The 19,478-nt window shown below is 53.3% G+C and overlaps 1 protein-coding gene across 1 annotated transcript in view; it reads right to left on the minus strand.

The window, feature by feature from the left end:
* Nucleotides 1–2,473: 2,473 nt before the first annotated feature.
* Nucleotides 2,474–19,478, minus strand: part of IFT27 (intraflagellar transport 27) — an 18,483-nt gene continuing 1,478 nt past the window's right edge. The window contains exons 2-7 of the mRNA XM_007941622.2: nt 15,040–15,119; nt 14,593–14,652; nt 13,207–13,266; nt 9,109–9,226; nt 8,142–8,251; nt 2,474–2,572 (exon numbers count right to left, since the gene is read on the minus strand). Coding sequence (XP_007939813.1) covers nt 2,474–2,572; nt 8,142–8,251; nt 9,109–9,226; nt 13,207–13,266; nt 14,593–14,652; nt 15,040–15,119 — 527 coding nt within the window. The remainder of the gene's footprint in view (nt 2,573–8,141; nt 8,252–9,108; nt 9,227–13,206; nt 13,267–14,592; nt 14,653–15,039; nt 15,120–19,478) is intronic.

The following is a 19,478-nucleotide window of genomic DNA, read 5'->3' on the forward strand; positions in this document are numbered from 1 at the left end:
CCTGGTCTGGCTCCATCCACTGTGTTGGGATCTTCGCTGGTTGTCGGGGGCTGAGCCTCCCCCAGTGATGCTCGGGAGCTGTATCTCCCTTCACTTCTGCCAGCAGGACAGGCCCCACCCTTTTCAAGGTGGAAGGAGGCAGCTCACTTTGCCCACTGCCTGCACAGCCCACCGACTCCTTCCACGTGGGTCATGGGAACCTGGTCCTGAGGGTCATTTGGAACCAAGGTGGGGCACCTGCATGGCACCTTTCTGGGCACACTATGCCGCTGTGCCTGATGGTGGAGCAGGCTCCTACCCAACTCCCCGGAAGCACCCATGGAAGGGGCAGGCATCACTCCAGGGGAGCAGGCCAAGCTCCTCCAAGGACGCCCTGGCCACTCACACCTGCAGTTGGCACCAGGCTCTGCCAGTTCAGTGAGCACCCTACAGGGGAGTGTGGTGCCAGCCTCCTTCCTTGGCAGCATCCTCAGGCTTGGGAGGACTCTCTTGGGGCCGCCTTTGCTCAGTCCTTGGGGAGGAGCCTGGGAGACAGGGGCACCCACTTACCAACACCGCATGGCCCCCTGCCCTCTCTGTTCCGCTCATTCTAGAGTATAGACAGGGAAGAGGGAGGACTAGAGGGGTTGGGGTAGTCGTGGCAACAGACCACTTCTGCCATCTCCCATTTTGCCCTGGGAGGGAAAAGGTACCCTGGTGGTGCAGTGGTTAAATGCTCAGCTACTAACTGAAAGGTCAGTGGTTCGGACCCACCAGCCGCTCCATGGGAGAAAGATTTGGCAGTCTGCTTCTGTAAGGATTAGTCTTGGAAACCTATAGGGCAGAGGTACTCTGTCCTTTCGGGTTGCTATGAGTCAGAATCAGTGGCTTTGGTTTTGTTTGGAAGGTGTCTAGCCCAAACTTTTAATGACCTCTTTAGCAAGTGGGATTCTTAGCATCTCCTTGTCCATAGCTGTTGGCCGTAGTTACCAATCCTGGGCAACCAGAGACATCACCTGCACGTCCACTTGGCTGTCTAGTATAGGTCTTCGCTCTGGAAGTGTGACAGACTGGCAATTTGGTGTTGCTGACGGCCAAGTCACCAGTGTGTAGAAAAATGCCCACGGTGGGCCTTTGGTTAACCGTTTCTGAAAGTATGGCTCAGTGAGAGGGTGGGGCTGCACTGAGTTCATGCTGAGAAGTACCAGGAAGAGGGAGGGGGAATGTAGACCAACAGGGACGCTGCTGCATACAAGGATGCGTCCACGTGCTGCCTTACTTCTGACCTTGGAAGGCAGCCCTGTCATGGCCCCCTGCAGATGACAGGCTCCCCCTGTGCCCCTGGCCAAGCTCTCAAGGAGACAGAAGATGGTGGTGGCCATAAGGTGAGCTCTCCTGTCCATGATCCTGGCTCTGTCACCCCTGAGCCTCTGCCTGTTTCCTCCTTTGTAGAAGCGGGACCACGTTTCAAGGATTAAATGAGTTCACGTGTGTAATGTGCTTAGCACACGTAGACATGGCAGGTCAGACCAGCATCCCAAGTGATCACTGTTGTTCTCATTATCATGGTGACAATCCTAGGTGTCTGGCCCAAAGCCGATGCTCTCTTCATGTCCTCACCCTCTGGACGGGAGGCATGGGGACTGAGGGAGGGGGAGGATGGCCTCTGGGGCCCCCAGGGCTGGGAGAGCCTGATCCTCGGGTGAGGGCGGCAGTAGAGAAGGCCTGAGCCGCCAGGCGGTGGCCCGCAGCCCTGATGGAAAGGCAGCGAGAAGCCTCGCGGGTCTTTAATTAGGGACAGCAAGGAGGAGGACCATGTTTTAGGACATTAATCTGGCAGCAGAGTGGACAAGACGGAAAACAGTCCAGCGCAGCGCTGAGAGAAGGCCATTAAGGAGAGTGGCCGCGTTCCTGGCTCCTGCGCATCCAGGGTTCCTGGCAGCAGGGGAAAGGCTGGCCCTCCCATTGGGAAGGGGGCTCTGGGGGGGCCAGCAGAGGGCGCTGTGCTGTCAGCGGCAGTGGTCTCTGCAGGGCAGCTCTGGTGTCTGTCCAGACAGCCAGCACAAAGCAGTAGTCAGTTAGCAACTGGGAAAGGAGAGGGAGTTTGGCCCCATCTCAGCCACGCAGCAGGTTCCACACCCAGCATGTCAGCTGCGCCAACTGCAAGCAGAGGCTGTTCTCCGTGGAAGGCCCCAGCCAGCCCCAGCCCTTCAGGAAGCCCAGCCCATGCAGCCACCCCGGGCCCGCCCACCACAAAGTGTTCCGAGCCTGGCTCCAGGGGTGTCCTGGAACCAGCTGGCCTCCAGCCACCAAAGTGTAAGATGGAACCAGACAGAGCCACCCCGGCCAAGAACAGAAGGAGCTGCTGCTCCTGCGTTTTATTTAAAGCTGTCGGGATACACTGAAGTGCAGAGGCAACTCCATCTTCTCTCATCTTCCAAGGAGACGGCGCCCCTGCCAGCTTGTGAGGTCCCCGCTGCACCGTCCAACACCTTCACAGCAGGGAGTGGAAAGCGTCCACCTTCTCCCGGTACAGGTGCAGGAACTGCTTGGCCAGACAGTGGAAAGGGGCTTCGTAGTTCTCCATCTCCTTCTGAAGAGAGAAGTTTAAGAAGTGGGTTATTTCCATCCCCAGCAAAGAAAGCTAGCCCTCACCAATGCTTACCAGGACGACACACGATTTGCCCCATTTCACCTTTGTACCACTGGAAGGTAGTGACCATCATCATGCCCATTACACAAGAAGGTAACTGAGGTAGGGAGAGATCACGGTGACTTGTAGAAAGCCACCCACCCTGTAAATGGTGGAGCTGGGATCGGAACTTCAGTCTGTTTCTGCAGGACCTATACTTGCACACTCTCGCGAGATGGACAGCAGGCTGTTAACATTTCACTCTCGCTTAGTTTTCACTGAGGCTGCAAAAGCCAAAGCAATATAACAGGGGCCCCCACACTGTGGAGGGAGGGCCAGACAAGAGTGAGATCCACCTCCCAACCTCAGGGGCATAAAGGGCCGTGGGTGGGTAAAGAGATCAGAGAGAAGGTAGTTGTGCGGTTCAGTGTGAGGGCGTCTTGCCTGCCTCTCCCTCACTGTGAGCTCAGTGGGAGGGTTCGAGAGAGAGCCTGAGGTCTGAGGAGCCCAGAGGCAGCTGAGGCTGGGAAGCAGCTGGAGGGCAGCCAGGCGAGGGCTGCTACAGGCGGCCTGCACTGCCCGTCTGTCTGTCCCAGTAGCTGGCCAAGCACGAGTGCCAGCTTGGGGCTCACTTAAAGGGATTCAGAGATCAGCCACCAGCAGGGCGAAGGGGCCGCACAGGAAGGACTGCCAGGAACCAGGCTGTGGGAGGGGTGAGCTGAGGCCCGAGGAGGGAGGAGGGGCCTCCAACGTCAGGGAAACTGCAGGTGGGAGAGATCTACTGATGGGGGACATCTCCGAGGACACCCCATAACTCCAGAGAAGCCAAAGTTGATCACTGCAATGACAGTGTACCCCCACCCCGCATCCTTCCCCTCTCCTCAGGTTATAAGACCCACTGCCATTGAGTTGATTCTGACTCATAGCAACCCTTTAAGACAGAGTAGACAGCCCCACTGGGTTTCCAAGGCTATACATCTTTACGGAAGCAGACTGCTTCATCTTTCCCTGTGGAGTGGCTACTACTGAGTTCGAACCACTGACCTTTTGGTTAGTAGCTGCAATGCTTTAACGAGCTGGGGGAAAGGGTAGCCTGGAAGCACAAAGGCCTGCCCCACTGGCCTTGCTTTTCCACAGCTAGGCAGCTCTGGTTACTCTGACTTCAATTCAAGCTTGGAATTTTGACAGTTACCTGGGGCCAGGCATTTTAATAACCAAAACAATAAATACTTCATGATGAAAGGTGCCCCAAGGACCTTCGATTATCTGAGAGGCCAGACAAGTTGTGGAACCAGCCCTGGGTGTTGTCTGAGGGGTGGGAGAGGAGGAGCCCTGCAGGGGGGGAAGGACAGGCTCAGGGGGAAAAAGGCAGCAGCTCTCAGTCCCACAGCTGCGCTCGGCTCTTCGCGTGCGTGTGCACGTGCATGTCCGTGCATGTATTTAAATGTTTTAAGAAATACGTCGGCAGAGGAAAGCGTGCACTACTTTCAAGACAGCAGCTCAAGCTGACTGTAAAAGGAGCTGTTTGGAAAGACGCACGGCAGCTGTGGAAGTGCAGACTGGGCCGGAGACAGAGACGTCCCCATCAGCACAGAAGACTCCCTACTGGGGAGTGTGACAGAAGGGTGACCTGGGGTCGGAGTCCCTGGGTGATGCTGATGGTTAGGCCCTCGATTACCAGCTGAAAGGCCGGAAGTTGGAACCCGTTTGCCGACCTGCTTCTGAAAGGTCCCAGTCTTGGAAACCCTATGGAGTCATTCCACTCTGCGCACATGAGGTCATCACGAGTACGAATCAACATGACTGCAGGCAACTAACAATGGAACAACCTGGGGCCCCGGGATGAAGGGGGAGTGCCCAGCCTAGAACCCAGAACCCCTCATTTGAGAAGAGCCGCCTTCCCATTCTGCCAGCCGGGAGGGCAAACGTGTGAAAGGAAACCTGTTCCCAGGGAGAAAATTACCCGAGCTTTCTAGCAAAGGAGACCCCAAGACAAAGGAGTCCAACTGACCAAGAGGAGAAACAGATGAGGCAATGCTAAGCGTGTGTTCGAGGAGTGAAGGGTCAGCTTACAGCTGCGACAAGTGTCTGCATGAGTTCAGGCTGCCCAGGGTGAGGCTGTCACTCTCAGCCAGACATAAAGGAAGTTACTGTCCCCTGTGCCAGGCACTTGGGTTTGCTCAGAGCACGGCCTAAGCAATGCCAACGTTCAACAGTAACACGCTCCTTCAGTTCAAAGCACGGTAAAGGGCCGAATGAAGGCTGCAGTGGGATACACAGATTTCTAATCCTAAAGCTGTCGAAAGCGACATCCTGGGAAACCACAAACTGAAAAGTAAGGAATTCACTGCAGGCAAGCCTCAGCGTCCCTCACGGCATGCTCCTGAAATAGCACGGGCCAACGGGACCATTTTCTAGATGCAGTCACATGGCGTGCCTATCACAGCATCCTTTCTTAAAGGACTTTCTCTTGCATGTCCTGGAAACCTCTAGAGTGGGTCGCTGTGAGTCACAACTGACTCCATGGCAGTGGGTTTGGTTTGGTGGGTTAGAGGGGGTTTGCTCAGGGGAGGTATCCTGAGGCAGTCACCGGCCAGAGTTTAGCCTGGCCAAGGCTTCTGTCCTTAGCCTCCATGGAGCTCTGTGAGAGGCCGGAGCTGCCCCCTCATCCCTCCAGAGCCCTCTTTCTAGAAGGCCCCGTATTTGAAGCTAGGCAGGCCTGCTTCCAGCCCCGGTTCTAACCCCCCATTAGCTGTGCAACCCAGGAAGGTGACATAACCCCTCGGAGCCTGCTGGTCACCGGAAGAGCTGCCTCACAGAGCCCTTAGGAAGACATAACAGATAACGTATGCAAGACACCTGGGGAGGACTGGGAGCTCAGTGTCGGTTCCCTCCCCCTCGCCTCCCTGTTTTAGTAAATAATAAAGTAATATTTTATTAATTTTAACTGTTTACAAATTTTTTTTCTCCAATTTATGCCCAAATAGTGAGGGGTTCCAAAGTCAGAGGCCGATGCAGCCTTCTCTTCCAGGCCAGCAAGCCGACGCTGCTGTGCTGAGTAGGGAGAGAGGAGATGGGCTTGGCACCAAGACTTGGCTGTGTCTCAAGCAGCATTTAGTTATACTTCCTTTTTAATTACAGCTTTCTTAACCAAGCTGCCAGTGGGGCTTCTGTGAGCATCAGCTCAGGAGGGACTAGTTAACTCGCACAGTCAATACCCAGTACTTCATGGAGCATAAGTTACAATGACCCGTGTCAATGGCACAGCAACCCCTCAATGGGGCTGACACGCTGGCCGTGTTGCTTGTGCTGACTGATGGGCCAGGGTTTTAATTCTTGAGTTCCATCCTGAGGGCCGGCAAACATAGGCCACTGGGGTGAGGGGACAATTTCTCCAGCTGCACGGAGGTAGAGGCAGCACTGAAATATCGTTTACTGTGGGTTGGAGGGACACTTACTGCCCCACTGCATGAATGATAAGGAGCCCTCTATAGGGGAAAAGCTCACTAATTTGAACTTCATTAATACAGCATCGGTGATAATTGGGCCAGAGGCTACCGTGGCATTTATCTTCACACAACCTATGAATATAAGGATTTAATAAGGAATAACAGTATAAACAAGATTACTTAGGGGGCATTTCTACTTAAAAGAAAGCTAACATTTATTGTCTCCTATGCTCATTTTGAAAGGAGCTCTGATGGCATAGTGCCTAAGGTATTTGACTGCTAACCAGAAGGTTGGAGGTTCAAACCCACCAGCTACTCCATGGAAGGAAGACTGGGCAATCTACTTCTGTAAAGATTTACCACCTTGGAAACCCAAAGGGGGTCACTATGAGTTGGAATCGACTCAATGGCAGTGAGTTTTTTTTTTTTTTTTTAATGCCCATTTTAAAGGAGCTCTTAGAAGGTTGGTGGTGCAAACCCACCAGCTGTTCTGCGAAAGATGGGGCAATCTATTTCTGTAAAGATTTACCACCTCAGAAAGCCAGTGGTGGTCACTGGGAGTTGGAATTAACTTGATGGCAGTGGGTTTGGCTTGGTTTATGCCCATTTTGAGGTCACAAAGATTAGTCCTGCTACTCACCACTGGAGGTCAGAGTGCCTGCTTTTAACCCCCACACTCCTCTCACAGAAGCACACTGCTTTGGGGGGCACTTCAAAGGTTCACACCCAGGCTGTTGTTGTTAGTTGCCACTGAGTCAATCCCGATTCATGACGACACCCTTGTTTTTTAAGACTGTGGCCTTTCAGAAGCAGGTCACTGGGACTGGCTTCTGAGGCACCTAGGGTGGGTTCAAACCACCAAGCTTTCGGCTCGTAGTTGAGTGCTTCATTGCTACGCCACCCGTGGACTCCTTCACCTCCATGTAAGTCCCTGAACCGCAGCATCAGTCTGCTTCGTAGATGCCACCACAGCAGAAGCCACGACAGCTGACTTAGAGTTGAAGTCATTAGCCAGCTGACTTCTAGAGGACCAAGAGCCAGGTCTGGAGGCCACAGACTCAGGAGCCAGGGCCAAGTTACAGCCACAGCAGTCCCAGCGGGACAAGCCTGGCAGGTCACCCTGACCACCGAGCAAGGAGAGCAGCAGCCAGCACCTAACTCCCCTTGGCGAGGCTAAGCCCTGCTGCCCCTGCAGGGGCGAGCCTTCACCTGACTCCCCTCCACAGCACAGCCTCCCAGGAACACATCCCGATGGGTGGTACCTGGGCCCCACTTCTGCACCCTGGCCACAGGGAGGCTGGGACTTTATGACTCCCAAACACAGCAAGGAGGTGCCACGGTGCTGGGCGGCCAAACCTCACGATCCGTGTGTCCCTGGGCACAGACGGTTAAGTGCTGGGCTGCTAACTGAAAGGTGGGTGGTTTGAGTTCACCCAGAGACGCCTTGGAAGAAAAGACGGGTGATCGACCTCCAAAAAAGTCAGCCATTGCAAACCCAACAGAGGGCAGTTCTCTTCCAACAGACATGGGTTGGAACTGACTTGACAGCAACCTCTTTTTTTTTCCCTTTTTCAGTCCTAAATCTCTGCTTTCTGCCCTTAATGAGGTGGCCAGCTAACTGCCCTGGAGGGCAGCAGCCAGCTGGGGACAAGGAGCCCTGGTGGGAATTAGAACACGTGGGTCCTAGGCCTGGCCCTGCCCTTCACTAGCCACGTGCCTGTGGATGAGTCCTGTGACCACCTCAACCCTGAGATGTGGATCATAGGGCCAACTCCTGGTTCCCAGGGTTAATGTAGAACCCAGTGAGCCAACGGTCACTCTGGGGCCTGTAACGTCACTGAGCACAATACACTCACATTTCTTACTGAGACACAACCTGCCCCAGGCTGGCTGAGTGATCCATTGTATTGTAATGTGTGAGTGGCTCTTGCTGTATTGGGAGACTGTCTTGGGCTGAGAACACAAACAAGGCTCCAAATGAGATGACGCACATGGCGGAGGAGCACGCGGGGTCAGGTGAGAGGCTGCTTCCAGCAGCGGCCCACTCCAGACCTGGCACCCGAGTGAGCGCAGCTACTTACCACGGATGTTTCAAAACATTCCAGGCCTTGGCCCAGCGCCCAGGCCCGCGCCTGCGCCGACTCCACCGCTCGTCTGCCCGCCAGGTCGGTTTTATTCCCCACTAAAACACCTACTCAAAAGAAACAACTGAGAATATCACATTTAACTGTGGCCGTCTGGGTGGGAGCGTGGGGGGAGAGAGACAGGAGCAGGGACCCTAGCCCGGCGCATCACATGACAGGCTGTCATGCTGGCCCCTGAGGGCCACAGACAGATCACGAGGGCTGAGCCTGTCACACGCCAACTAGTGCTGCTCAGCCTTTCCCCAGACTTCATGTATGCCTCGCTTCCTTAAGGCCACAAGCTCAGGGAGGGCGGGGGCCTGTTTGACTTGAGCGTTTGGGGTAATTCTTAGCAAATAGAGCAAACTTTAAAAACAGCCGTTAATACTAATCTGGGGCCTGTGCTGCGAGCCAGGGACTCAGAGGTAATTTCCTTCTGCTCCCAGCTGTATTGGCTGCAGCTAATTTTTCCACCTGTCTCAGGAGATTGCTCTCCCTGGTCTGTAATGAGAAGAATTTGTTGATCTCGCACGGGGGTGAGAAATGAACTGATTTAAAGCATTCAGAAGCCACCACAGGGCTTGAATGTTTACTTGTCCCCCACATACAGGAGAAAATGGGGAATTCTTCCCCTGGCCGTTTTCCTGAAGGAACAACTCATTTGATGGCAGCACCCCCTCACGGTCTTCAGACTCCCCTGACCCTGCTAGGTGGGTGGCATGACCCCATTTTACAGACTCCAAGACGAGAGGGAGCGACTCACTGAGGTCTGCGTGGTTGCTAAGACACTAAGCTAGGACACCACCCAGTCCACCGTACTCAAAGCCTGGGGGGCCGCAGTCTGCACCCACAGTGCCCTCCGCATGACCTCTTGCTCTGGAAGGCAGAGGTGCAGCTGGAAAGCCCCGGGGTCTACAACACCTACCTGGGAGGGAGCTGCCTGGGGCCAGGGACCGCACCTTCTCCAGCCACTTGCTGCAGTTGTTGAAGGACTGCTCACTGGTCACGTCATAGACGAGACACAAGGCGTTCGGACTCTCCCACTGTGCAGAGGGACAGGATGAGCGTGTGTCAGTGACAGTGACTTCTAGGTAGAAAGACAATTTTGCCTTCCAGAGGAAGGGGGACATGGGCCAAGGAAAATGAGAAACTGCTGTGTGAGAGTTCCAGAACCGAGGCACTTGATTCCCATGAGAATGACCAACCACCAACCACCAACCGGGGGCCCTGACTTAGGTCCATAACAAAGGAAATGAATTTTTTCTTTGTGGTTAAACTGTTGTTGTTGTTATGTGCCCTTGAGTCAGACCTGACTCATAGTGACCCCTCCTTGGGTTTCTGAGGCATTATCACTACGGAAGTAGATTGGTCAACCTTCCTTCCAAGGAATGGCTGGTGGGTTTGAACCACCAGCCTTATGGTTAGCAGTCAAGTGCCTTAGGCACTACGCCACCAGAGTTCCAACTAAAGATTAAACTAAAGATATGCAAAGAGTATTCCTAGGGTTGGGTCTTGATAAATACTCCCACCAGAAATTCCCTCAGCAGCCCTCAGGAAATATTTTTAGATAATTACCTTATGACCACTGTGGTGGTTAAGGTTATATGTCAACTTGGCTGGGCCTAGTTTTGAGTGGCTGGGCAGCTGGATGAACTTATTTCCCATGATGAAACTGGTGGTCAGCTCCACGGTGGAATCTACTGTGAGCAGCTGAGTAGCTGCCTTAGGGATGTGGTCTGCTTCTAGTATATAAGCAGCAGCTTTGAGAAAAGCTCTAGCTTTTGGTATATCTGAATCCCACATTTGGCCGAGTCTTCATCTCAACAGCCTGTTGTGTTGTCTGCTGATCTTGGGACTGTTAAAGGACTTGAACTAGTGGCCTGCCATGCTGCTTGATAATTTTGGGACTGTGCCATTTTACTTGTCAATCTTGGGTTTGTCAGCCTCAGCAGCCAGCAGCTGTCTTGAGTTAAGAGAAGCCTCCAGCTTCGGTAGGCTGGGAGCAAGAGGCAGAGCTGAAGCCCAAGGTTTAGGGGCCTTCACCCAGCCCCCAGAGCTGGCACTGTGGACTTCTAGCCTCTTAAACTGTAAGAGAATAAATCCTTGTCTGTCAAAGCCGCCCACCTATGGTCTTTTCTGTTAGAGTGGCACTAACTAACCAAAACCAAACTCACTGCCATCAAGTCAATTCTGACTCATAGCGACCCCCTTTGGGTTTCTGAGGCAGTAAATCTCTATGGAAGTAGAGTGCCCAGTCTTCCTTCCATGGAGTATCTGGTAGGTTCATACTGCCAACCTTCTGGTTAGCAGTCAAATGCCTTAGGCACTACACCACCAGAGCAAACAACCACCCTGTCAAACACCCCTTAGTCATGTATCTATAGTAATCAATCCAAGTAGCCCGTATTTGTGTTGCCAACCAATGACTGTAAAGTGCCCCCCACTTCAAGTTGTCCCGCCTCCAGCTTCCCTGATCTTGCAATTTCCAATCAGAATGCTATACCTTTAGTTCTTGATTTCACCTCACAAATATGCCTGTTATGCCACCATTTTGGAGAGTTCAACTTCACTTTGTGAGATCAGACATGCTTCTGGTTCAAACTGTTTTGAACCCTCAATAAATCTCCTTTTCTTTTGACAGAGCACTTGTCCTTACTCACTGACACCGTAAAGGGGACATGAGTCACCCACTCACAGGTGTGAACAATTCACCCAGAGGTGTGAAGGGGGCCCTGCTCAGTGGTGGGGGAGTGGTGCAGTCACGTCTGCTGTGAGACCCCGCCACTTTGCTGCTGAAGAGCCCAACTTCACGGCTGAAGCAACTGAGCACAGACAGGGAACTAACCTGCGTGCTGTCAGTCAAACCGAACCCAGAAAAGGGTAGGACCTGGGCTCTTCTTCCACGGCCCCTGGTTTCATGCATCCATCCTGCACTCGTTTTTGCTGAGAGCCTACTGTGGGGCCATGTGCATGCGCTTCTCTGGTTTGCAGGCCTGAGGTTCTCCGTTCCTCCTTTTGCCCCTCCATTGCTGGGAGCCTCTTTACATCCTTTGTAATAAGGGCTGGACTTTCCCAATGCAAACCGCACCACACGCCTCTCCTGCAGGGTCTCTGAGGTCCTGCCCCAAACCAGACCAGACCAGGCTGGACGGGGCTCAGTCTCCCGACGACCCCAGGGCTATGCTCTCCGGGGCTGTTCCGAGTCCTGGCTCGTTCTGCCTGCCCCTGGGAGGTGGACTGGTGCAGCCCCGTCCTGCACCTTAACGCCTGGCTTATTTCTGGGGCACCAGTAACCTCCCAGGCAGCCTTGTAATTGGCTGCTAACTGAAAGGTCGGTGGTTCAAACCCACCCAGTTACTCTGCAGAAGAAAGGCCCAGCAAACTGCTTCTGTACAGATCACAGCCACAAGGATGTCAGCTAGGATCACCGTGAGTCAGAATCGACTTGATGACAATAGGTTTGGCTTTATTGCTTTTTAGTAACTTCCCAGGATCCCCTTTCTTCCAGCTATCCCTTGAAGTCCACCCCAGGATTGGCTTCAGAGGGGTTCTTCCCTACCCTCTGAGGTTACACTGGCTCTCAGAGGAGCTCAGAGCAGAGGAGCTGGGGTTCAACCCCACACCTCACACCTTCTTCCCACCATAGTCTAATTTCCCAGCTCTCTCTAGAGCCACACTGAACTCACCTGCTGCACACAGGAGACATGTCAGTGAGATTTAAAGCCAGGAAGCCGCCCCTCTCCTGCCTTGGTGAGGGGGCCCAGGATATGTCTGGGACCAGGACAGAGCTGGAATGTCCAGAGTCAGGGCTGGTGGAGGCAGGTGTGAGCTGACGGGCAGTGATGGCCCTCACTGCCCAACACATCTGCCCCCTTCTGCCAGGTATGCACACAAGAGGCACTTTGTAAGCACCATGAACCCACACATGAAGGCCAGCCCTATGTGGGATGACCACCATGAGAGCTAGTTCTCTCAATGAGACAACGATAAAGTGCAGAAAAGAGTTTCAATGAACTGTTCTTGGAGCGGGAGGGAGGGCCCTGGAGAACTCGAGCTTACTGGCCAGGTTAGCCAAACCGTGTCCTTGCAAGGGACAGCACATTGGGTCCTGAATGGCAGTGCGGTGGGAGGGGCAAGGACATGATGCACCCTGGGTAGCACATGAGCATTTCCCAGAGTAAGTTCTGGTGGGATGCCCCTATGGAAGCCCAGGTACCCTCAACCGAAGGGGTGGTCAGAGAAGTGAGCCTTATTATGGGGCCTCTCGAGTACTCCAAGGAGTCCCTGGGTGGCACAAACGGTTAGTTGCTCAGCTGCTAACCATAAGGTTGGAGGTTCAAGTCCACACAGAGGAGTCTTGGAAGAAAGGCCTGGTGATTTAAAAACTCAGCCATTGCAAACCCTATGGTGCACAGTTCCACTCTGACCCACACGGGGGCGCCATGAGCTGGTGTTGACAGCACTGGCTTGGCGCTTTGGTTTAGGGCACACCTGGAGAGGGAGGAGGAGCTCTGGTAGTGTAATGCCTAAGGCACTTGACTGCTAACCAGAAGGCTGGAGGTTCAAACCCACCAGCCACTTCTCGGAAGGAAGATGGGGCAATCTACTTCCGTAGTGGTACTGCCTCGGAAACCCAAGGAGGGGCCGCTATGAGTTGGGTCCGACTCGGCACATAACAACAACAACAACGGAGAGGGAAGAGACACTTGGTACTGGGCCAGGAGGCTGAGAAGGTGGCTGGAGGAGCACCACTGGGGCTGTTGAGAAGAAGGGCAGCTCCAGACTGGGAGGGGGCACATGGCCTGAGCCACACAGCTTCTGGCACATTTGGAACCTGGCCATTCCAGAGCCGGGGGGGCCAAGTGGCCACCAGGCCCAAGGCTGGGAGGAGCGCCCCTTAAAGAATCCTGCCGCGGCAGCTCTCCAGACGGCTGCAGAACAGGGGCGTTTCTGTGAGTGTAACGGGCCACTTTGACGGCGGGAGGTGGGGGGGTAGTCAGGAAGAGGACTGCACACTACTTGCCAATTTATCCAGCATTTCAGAAAACAGCTCCTTGCCGGCAGAGTCAAAAATGAAGAGCTCCTAGAACCAGAAAGGCAGGTTGCAGGTGACAGAAAAACTCGGAACGGTTGGTGGCGATGGTCACATGACAGGATGGACATGATTAAAGTTGCTGAATTACACAAGTAAACATGTTGACATGGCCCATGTTTTGTGATATATGTACTTGTGAGTACACCAAAAAGTGATGCTTCCCATACCATAAATATTAACTGAGACTTAAAAAAAGACAAAAAGAAATCATATCACTCTCAGCTCACTGTAGACACACACGCCCATGGCCATGTACACGTGTACACACACACACGTGCATGCACATGCATAGGCACGCACACACACTCACATGTGCACACACACAATGTGTACAGACACGTGCGCACATGCCTGTGCACGCACACGTGTGCATTTTCACAACATCCTCTCCCTTTCCCCAGGCATGAGAAACACGAAGGGGAAGGGATGAGCTCAAGGTCTCTGAGAGGCAGCAACAGTCTCCCACATACCCCAGCGCCGTCTGAGGCGTCTCACCTCTCCTAACCCCGAGTGCAAAAATACCAGGCACAGGCTGCCTTCCCACCTGGCCGAACAGAATGCTAAACAGGCTGACAAGTGCTCTGGTTTCCAGAAGGTCATTTGGCACTTTGTTAACTAAATTGATTTTCAAATCTTAAAACCATTCTTCTTAAGGAGGTCAGCGAGCAGGCCCAGGAAGGCAGTTAAAGTAGGGCAGTCTGCCATCGCTCCAGGTCGGTGGAGGGGTGGCCTGACAGAGGGCGTGGATGATCCGCCCTGCCCCGTCCAGGCCTTGCCACCCCCGTGGAGGTCACTAATCTTCCCTAATCTCACCCCTGGGCTGCCCCCGGCCCAGGATGGCCCTCGCTGGCCCCTGACCCTCAGAGCCCCAGCGCACACTGCCTGAGCATCAGCATCGTGACCTGCTTGGCAACCGGTCATCCTTGCCCTCGTCTTAACCCTTCTTGTGCCATCAGGGTACTTGTCTTGATCGGGCCTCTTTAAGAATCTAGTGAAAGCTGTAAACCAGGAAAGCACAAACCACACACACCTTGCAAATCAATTTCAAGAGTTCCCACACTCCACTGAGGGGCCCAGTGAAGACCCTTGATGCCAGACAACCAGTTCCGTGAGGGCAAGGCCCCCATGCTGGCTCGTCTCCCTTATGCCCCTCCCTACATCGCTCCTGTGTCCCGTGATTTGGCTCCCAAAGGCTGAGACTCATCTGGGCGAGTCCTCGTGCTGCCTCTCATAGGGAGGATGATGGGGAACAAGGGGCCCCTGGGGCCCAGCTGAAGTCGTACCGTGTTCCCACAGGTGATAGGCACCACTTACCACACTGTCGCCCGTGTCGGGAACTGGCACTGTCTTCACCACCAAATCCACCCCGGTTGTCTGCCAAGGAAAATCAAGAGTGTGGCCATCAGAGGGCCCCAAGGGGGTGCGGATAGGAGGGCATGAGGAACACTGAGCTGTCGCGGTTACCCCCAGCCTAAGTATTTGCATTCTGCCCTCTTCTAATGAAAAGTGGCTCAGACTCCAGAAGTCACAGAGCACCCCTTCATCTCGTGCCCCCTGCCAGGGGAGCAGCCCCACACGGTGACCAAGTGTCAGGTACCAGTCAGTGTACCCTGCAGACAGCCCCTGCACAGCTTGTGAGAGCGACCTTCACACGGGGCCATTCCTGCAGCCTCCCAGCCTCACGTTGGGCCTCTTAGGGCTTCAAGGAGCCCTGATCCCATTTCTGTGAGCTGTGGCTGGGCCCGCAGCCCCACACCTCACCAGGGTGTAGCTCTTCTGGAAATGAGCTCCGTCACTGCGGAAGATCTGAGCCAGGGCAGTCTTGCCCACCGTCGGGTCTCCTGTGGGGTCAAAGGAGAAGAGGACAGGACTTCAGTGCTCATCAGCCTTGAGACCCTCCTGCTGGAGAACGCCAGTCTAGGACCCAGTCACCACGGTGAATGTCCACAGCAAGCGGACTTGGCTGTCACGGAACGTGCTGTGAGGTCGCTGGCAGGGCACGCGACTGTGCGGCCAACCACGACAGCCAGAGTCCTATTTCTGCAAGGCTAATCCTTTACCCAAAAGAAGGGACCCAGAACATAACCACCCATCACATGAGGTTAATGATACTCACCTTAGGCAGGTGGTAGGGAAGGGACAAATGAGATGGTGGGAAGGTGCCTGTCCATGGAAAAGCAAAACCCAACCAGCTCACTCAGACCTGGAGGAGTTAACATGCCAGGATATAGGCCACGAGCAGTCAAGTGATTGGCATCCACAGAGCATTACAGGTGGGAAAAGTCCAAACTGAAAAGTGAACAGAGTGGCAGACTGCTGAGAAGGCAAGGGAAGGAAGTGTTGATGCCACTATGAAACTGGAGCTTGTACCAGGATGCCAGGTGGAGGCAGGCTATCGTGCTGAGGACCAAGAGGCTGGGAGAGGAAACAGGTGCGCATCGGGGGCCGGTTGATGGAGTGTGTCAGTGGAAGACGCTCAACCCGGAAAAGACTGCATCCAAAGAAGGCCGAACCGTCGGCACCCAGGTGGAGAGGCCATGGAGACCTTCCTACGGAGCTCGGCTGCCTCAGTGGTTAAAGCATTTGGCTGCCAAGAAAAAGGTCCATGGTTCAAACCCACCAGCTGCTCTGTGGAAGAAGGATGAGGCAGTCTGCTTCCGTAAAGATTTACAGGCTTGGAAACCCCACAGAGGTTGCTCTGAGTCAGGATGGACTCGATGGCAGTGGGTTTGGATTTGGTTATGGAGAGTTTCCAGGACTGTCTGTGATGGGAGACTGGGAGCAACTCCAGATGCAACTGCTCCCAACAGGCTTCTGAAAAGTCCAGATCTCAGACTGAGAACTGTGACATAAGCCTTTTGTTTCAAGGTACTGACTTATGGGCCCCACAGCAACAAAGGGAAGCCGAGAAGATAACGTAGGCAGTGCCCCTCTCAGAGCTCTGGGGCTCAGCCCTGCACGGCCCTCCTCTGAGCTTCTAGTTTTGACAGCTCCCCTTCCCTCTGTGCCCTCAGTCCTGAGGTGAGGTCTATTCCTGCAGTCACTGTGCATCTCACGTCCCGTCCCCTTCGGAGTCTCCAGGCCTCCAACACCCGCTGAATTAACACCCTGTAGTCAATTCTCACTTCTGAGATACTTAGTGTAGCTTCTGTTGCTTGCCTGGACCCTGGCTTATGCAGTACTTGGTCCCAGGAGTGGCCTCAAAATGCAGACCCTCAAACGGATTTGGTTTGGTTGTGTTTTGCCTTGAACACGGGGCTGAGCTCTCTGCCAGAGGGAAATGGGTCCCAGGGATCTGTGGCTTGTGGTGGCCTCCCACTCCAGGTTCTGAGGTACCAGCACTGGCAGGCAGCACCCCCTCAGAGCCCTGGATCTTGGCTCTATGGGCCCTTCTCCATGTTTCTGACAATCCCGCTTCCACGCCATCTCATGGTTTCCTTCCTGCTTTTCCAGTGCTCTGACACCTGCTGGACCAATTCCACATGCTAGACTTTGTCTGTTGAAACGCCTAATACATTTCCTGTTTCCTTGACTGAGAAGACGTCCCTCTCTCTGCTCTACCACCAGGTCCCCCCCTCCACCCCAGTGCCTTCAGGAAACAGTACCTTCCCCCTGCCAGGCTCTCCCACAAAACCCATCAACATTCCCTTGTTTGCCCCGCCCCAGTCAAAAGCCCACCTCCCAACTCTCTCTCCAACCACCCCTTGTTCAAAACCCAGGTGCTCCGTTCCCATTCCCCCGATCCCTGAAGATTCTTCGAGGCAGCTCCTTCCAAGTCCAAATCCTGCTCACTCTCTGCCACAAAGCTCAGTGTCTGTCCTGCAGCCTCTGAAGGTCCTCTCTCCTTATTTCATCTCTGCCTTCCCCTGTGTGGCTAATGGGACGCCCTGCAGCTAGTGTGGCATTTGATGTCAGAGCATTCCTACAGGGAGAGGAGTTAGCACCCCAAGTATACACCGAGAGACCACATATCATAGCACTCAAGGGCCCAGACTTGAGCCAGGTTCCAGCTCTACCACTTACTAGCTGTGTGACTTAAGTAAGTTACTTCACCTCTCAGTTGCCACATCTGTAAAATGGGGATAGTAATAGTACAAGCATATCTCATTTTATTGTGCTTCACTTTATTGCACTCCACAGTCTTTTTTTTTTAACAATGTGAAGGTTTGTGGCAACCCTGCATCTAACAAGACTAGCAGCACCGTTTTTCCAATAGCACGTGCTCACTTTGTGTCTGTGTCTCATTCTGGTAATTCTCACAAGATTTCAAAGCTTTCCATAATGCTATTGCATACTTAATAGACAATATAGTGTAAACATACCGGAATGTATGTTGAAAACCAAATGGAAATGCGCCGGGAAGCCACAAAATTTGTCTGATTGCTTTATTGTGCTTTTTGCTTTTCTGTGGTGCTCTGGAGGTGAACCCACAGCCTCTCTGAGGTCTGCCTGTACCGACCTCACAGACTGATGAAGATTTAATCGTCAATTTGTATTCGGTGGCTGTCAAGTCGATTCCAGCTCCAAGCGACCCCATAGGACAGAGGAGAATTGCTCCCTCGGGTTCCCAAGGCTGTAATCTTTACAGAAGCAGACTGCCACATCTTTCTCCCATTGAGCAGCTGGTGGGTTTGAACCATCAACCTTTCGGTTAGCAGCCGAGCACTTAACCACTGTACTTGGCACATAGTAAGCACTACTGAGGTGTTTGCTGAATAAACAGAATATAATCAAACTCCAAGTGTTGTGTTCTCTGTTTAGCTGGGCAATTAGCAGCTGGGCCTTTAGGTTCTCCCGGTACTGGGCCGACTGAGAGCATTCGATTCGTGTTGGCTGCATTGCAACTTATTATGTACATCTTAGTGCTTCCTTGGTTTGAGCCTGGGCTTGCTCATCCTTGGAGGCTCACTGTATCTTGCAATGGTGACTCACACACAGTACGGGCTCAATAAATGTCTGTTGGATGAGGACACAGTGAATTGACTATCAGGTTCCTCAGTAACTGCTTATGTGAGAGAAATGACAGACGACTAACTCAATTTAAACAGCTGGCCTGAGAGGGGTGAAAGGAAGAACACAGTCAGTGAGGGGAGTGGGTGTGGTGGGGATGGTGTGGAAAATAAGAATTTGGCTCAGGAGACAGAAGACGGCAGGGGCTGGTCCACTAGGCTGACGCCTTCTGGTCTCCGGAAACTGCCAAGAGATGTCCCTGAGGCCTTGAGAAGAGGCTGCAGAGCGAGAAGCAGGCTGGAATTCAGGAATCACCTGCTCAGGCAGTGGCTAGAATCCTAGAATCCAATGAAACAAACACCCGAGGCTGTGGGTGCAGAGAAGGGCTGGGTGGAGGACAGCATAGCACGGGGCTAAGAGCAAAGCCCTGGAAGTCAGATTACCTGCGTCTACCTCCCAGCTCTGGTGCTTCCGGCTGTGTGACCCAGGGCAAGTGTCCTAAGCTCTCTGGGCCTCAGACACCTCAGCTGTAAACCCATAGGATTGCTGTGAGGATCCAATGAAGCCATATCTGTCCAGGGTTTAGCGGCTCAGTAAGTTAGCCCCATAGTGGAGAGGTGAATTAAAAAGGGAAAGAGAGAAGCTCCCCCTTTTTATTCGGTCATTTGTTTGTTTAAAGCTAACTTCAGAAACGAAAAGTCTTCCCAGTTTATCTGTGAGGAAACCAGAGAAGTGCTTTGGCCAAGATGACACAGCCACGCAGAGGAACAGCTAGAATGATTTTCGTTATGCAGCGCTGCCCCCTGGCCCTCTGGAAAAGAGAGATCTGGAGGTCCATTAACTTCTCCACTTTGATTTCAGCTACTGTTGTCAGTCACTTCTCTGTGTGACCCTTTTATTTTCAAATGAGAAAAGTCATTAAAAAGATGAGCATCCATTTTCGACCTGGAAGAGAGGACAATGCCAAAACGGAGCCTCTTTTTCTCTGTGTGATGGCGGGCTGCGTCTTTCTTGAGCTGGTCAGGAAATCCTGGCAAGGTCACGGGTTCAGCAGTAACACAGTGAAGAGTCTGGAGTCAGGCAGATCTGGGGCTTGAGACCCTGACTCTGACCTTCACTAGCAGGTGACCTTGAGCAAAAGACTTCACCTGTCGGAGCATCTACCCCAGCATGCTGTGGTGAAAGCATTAAATGACACACATGTGTCTGCATGCAACAGGGGCTCAGTATATGTCCGTGTTCTGGGACCC

This window comes from Orycteropus afer, unplaced genomic scaffold (genome assembly GCF_000298275.1).
Source record: "Orycteropus afer afer isolate SDZICR_OR568_19922 unplaced genomic scaffold, OryAfe1.0 scaffold00083, whole genome shotgun sequence".
NCBI lineage: Eukaryota > Metazoa > Chordata > Mammalia > Tubulidentata > Orycteropodidae > Orycteropus > Orycteropus afer.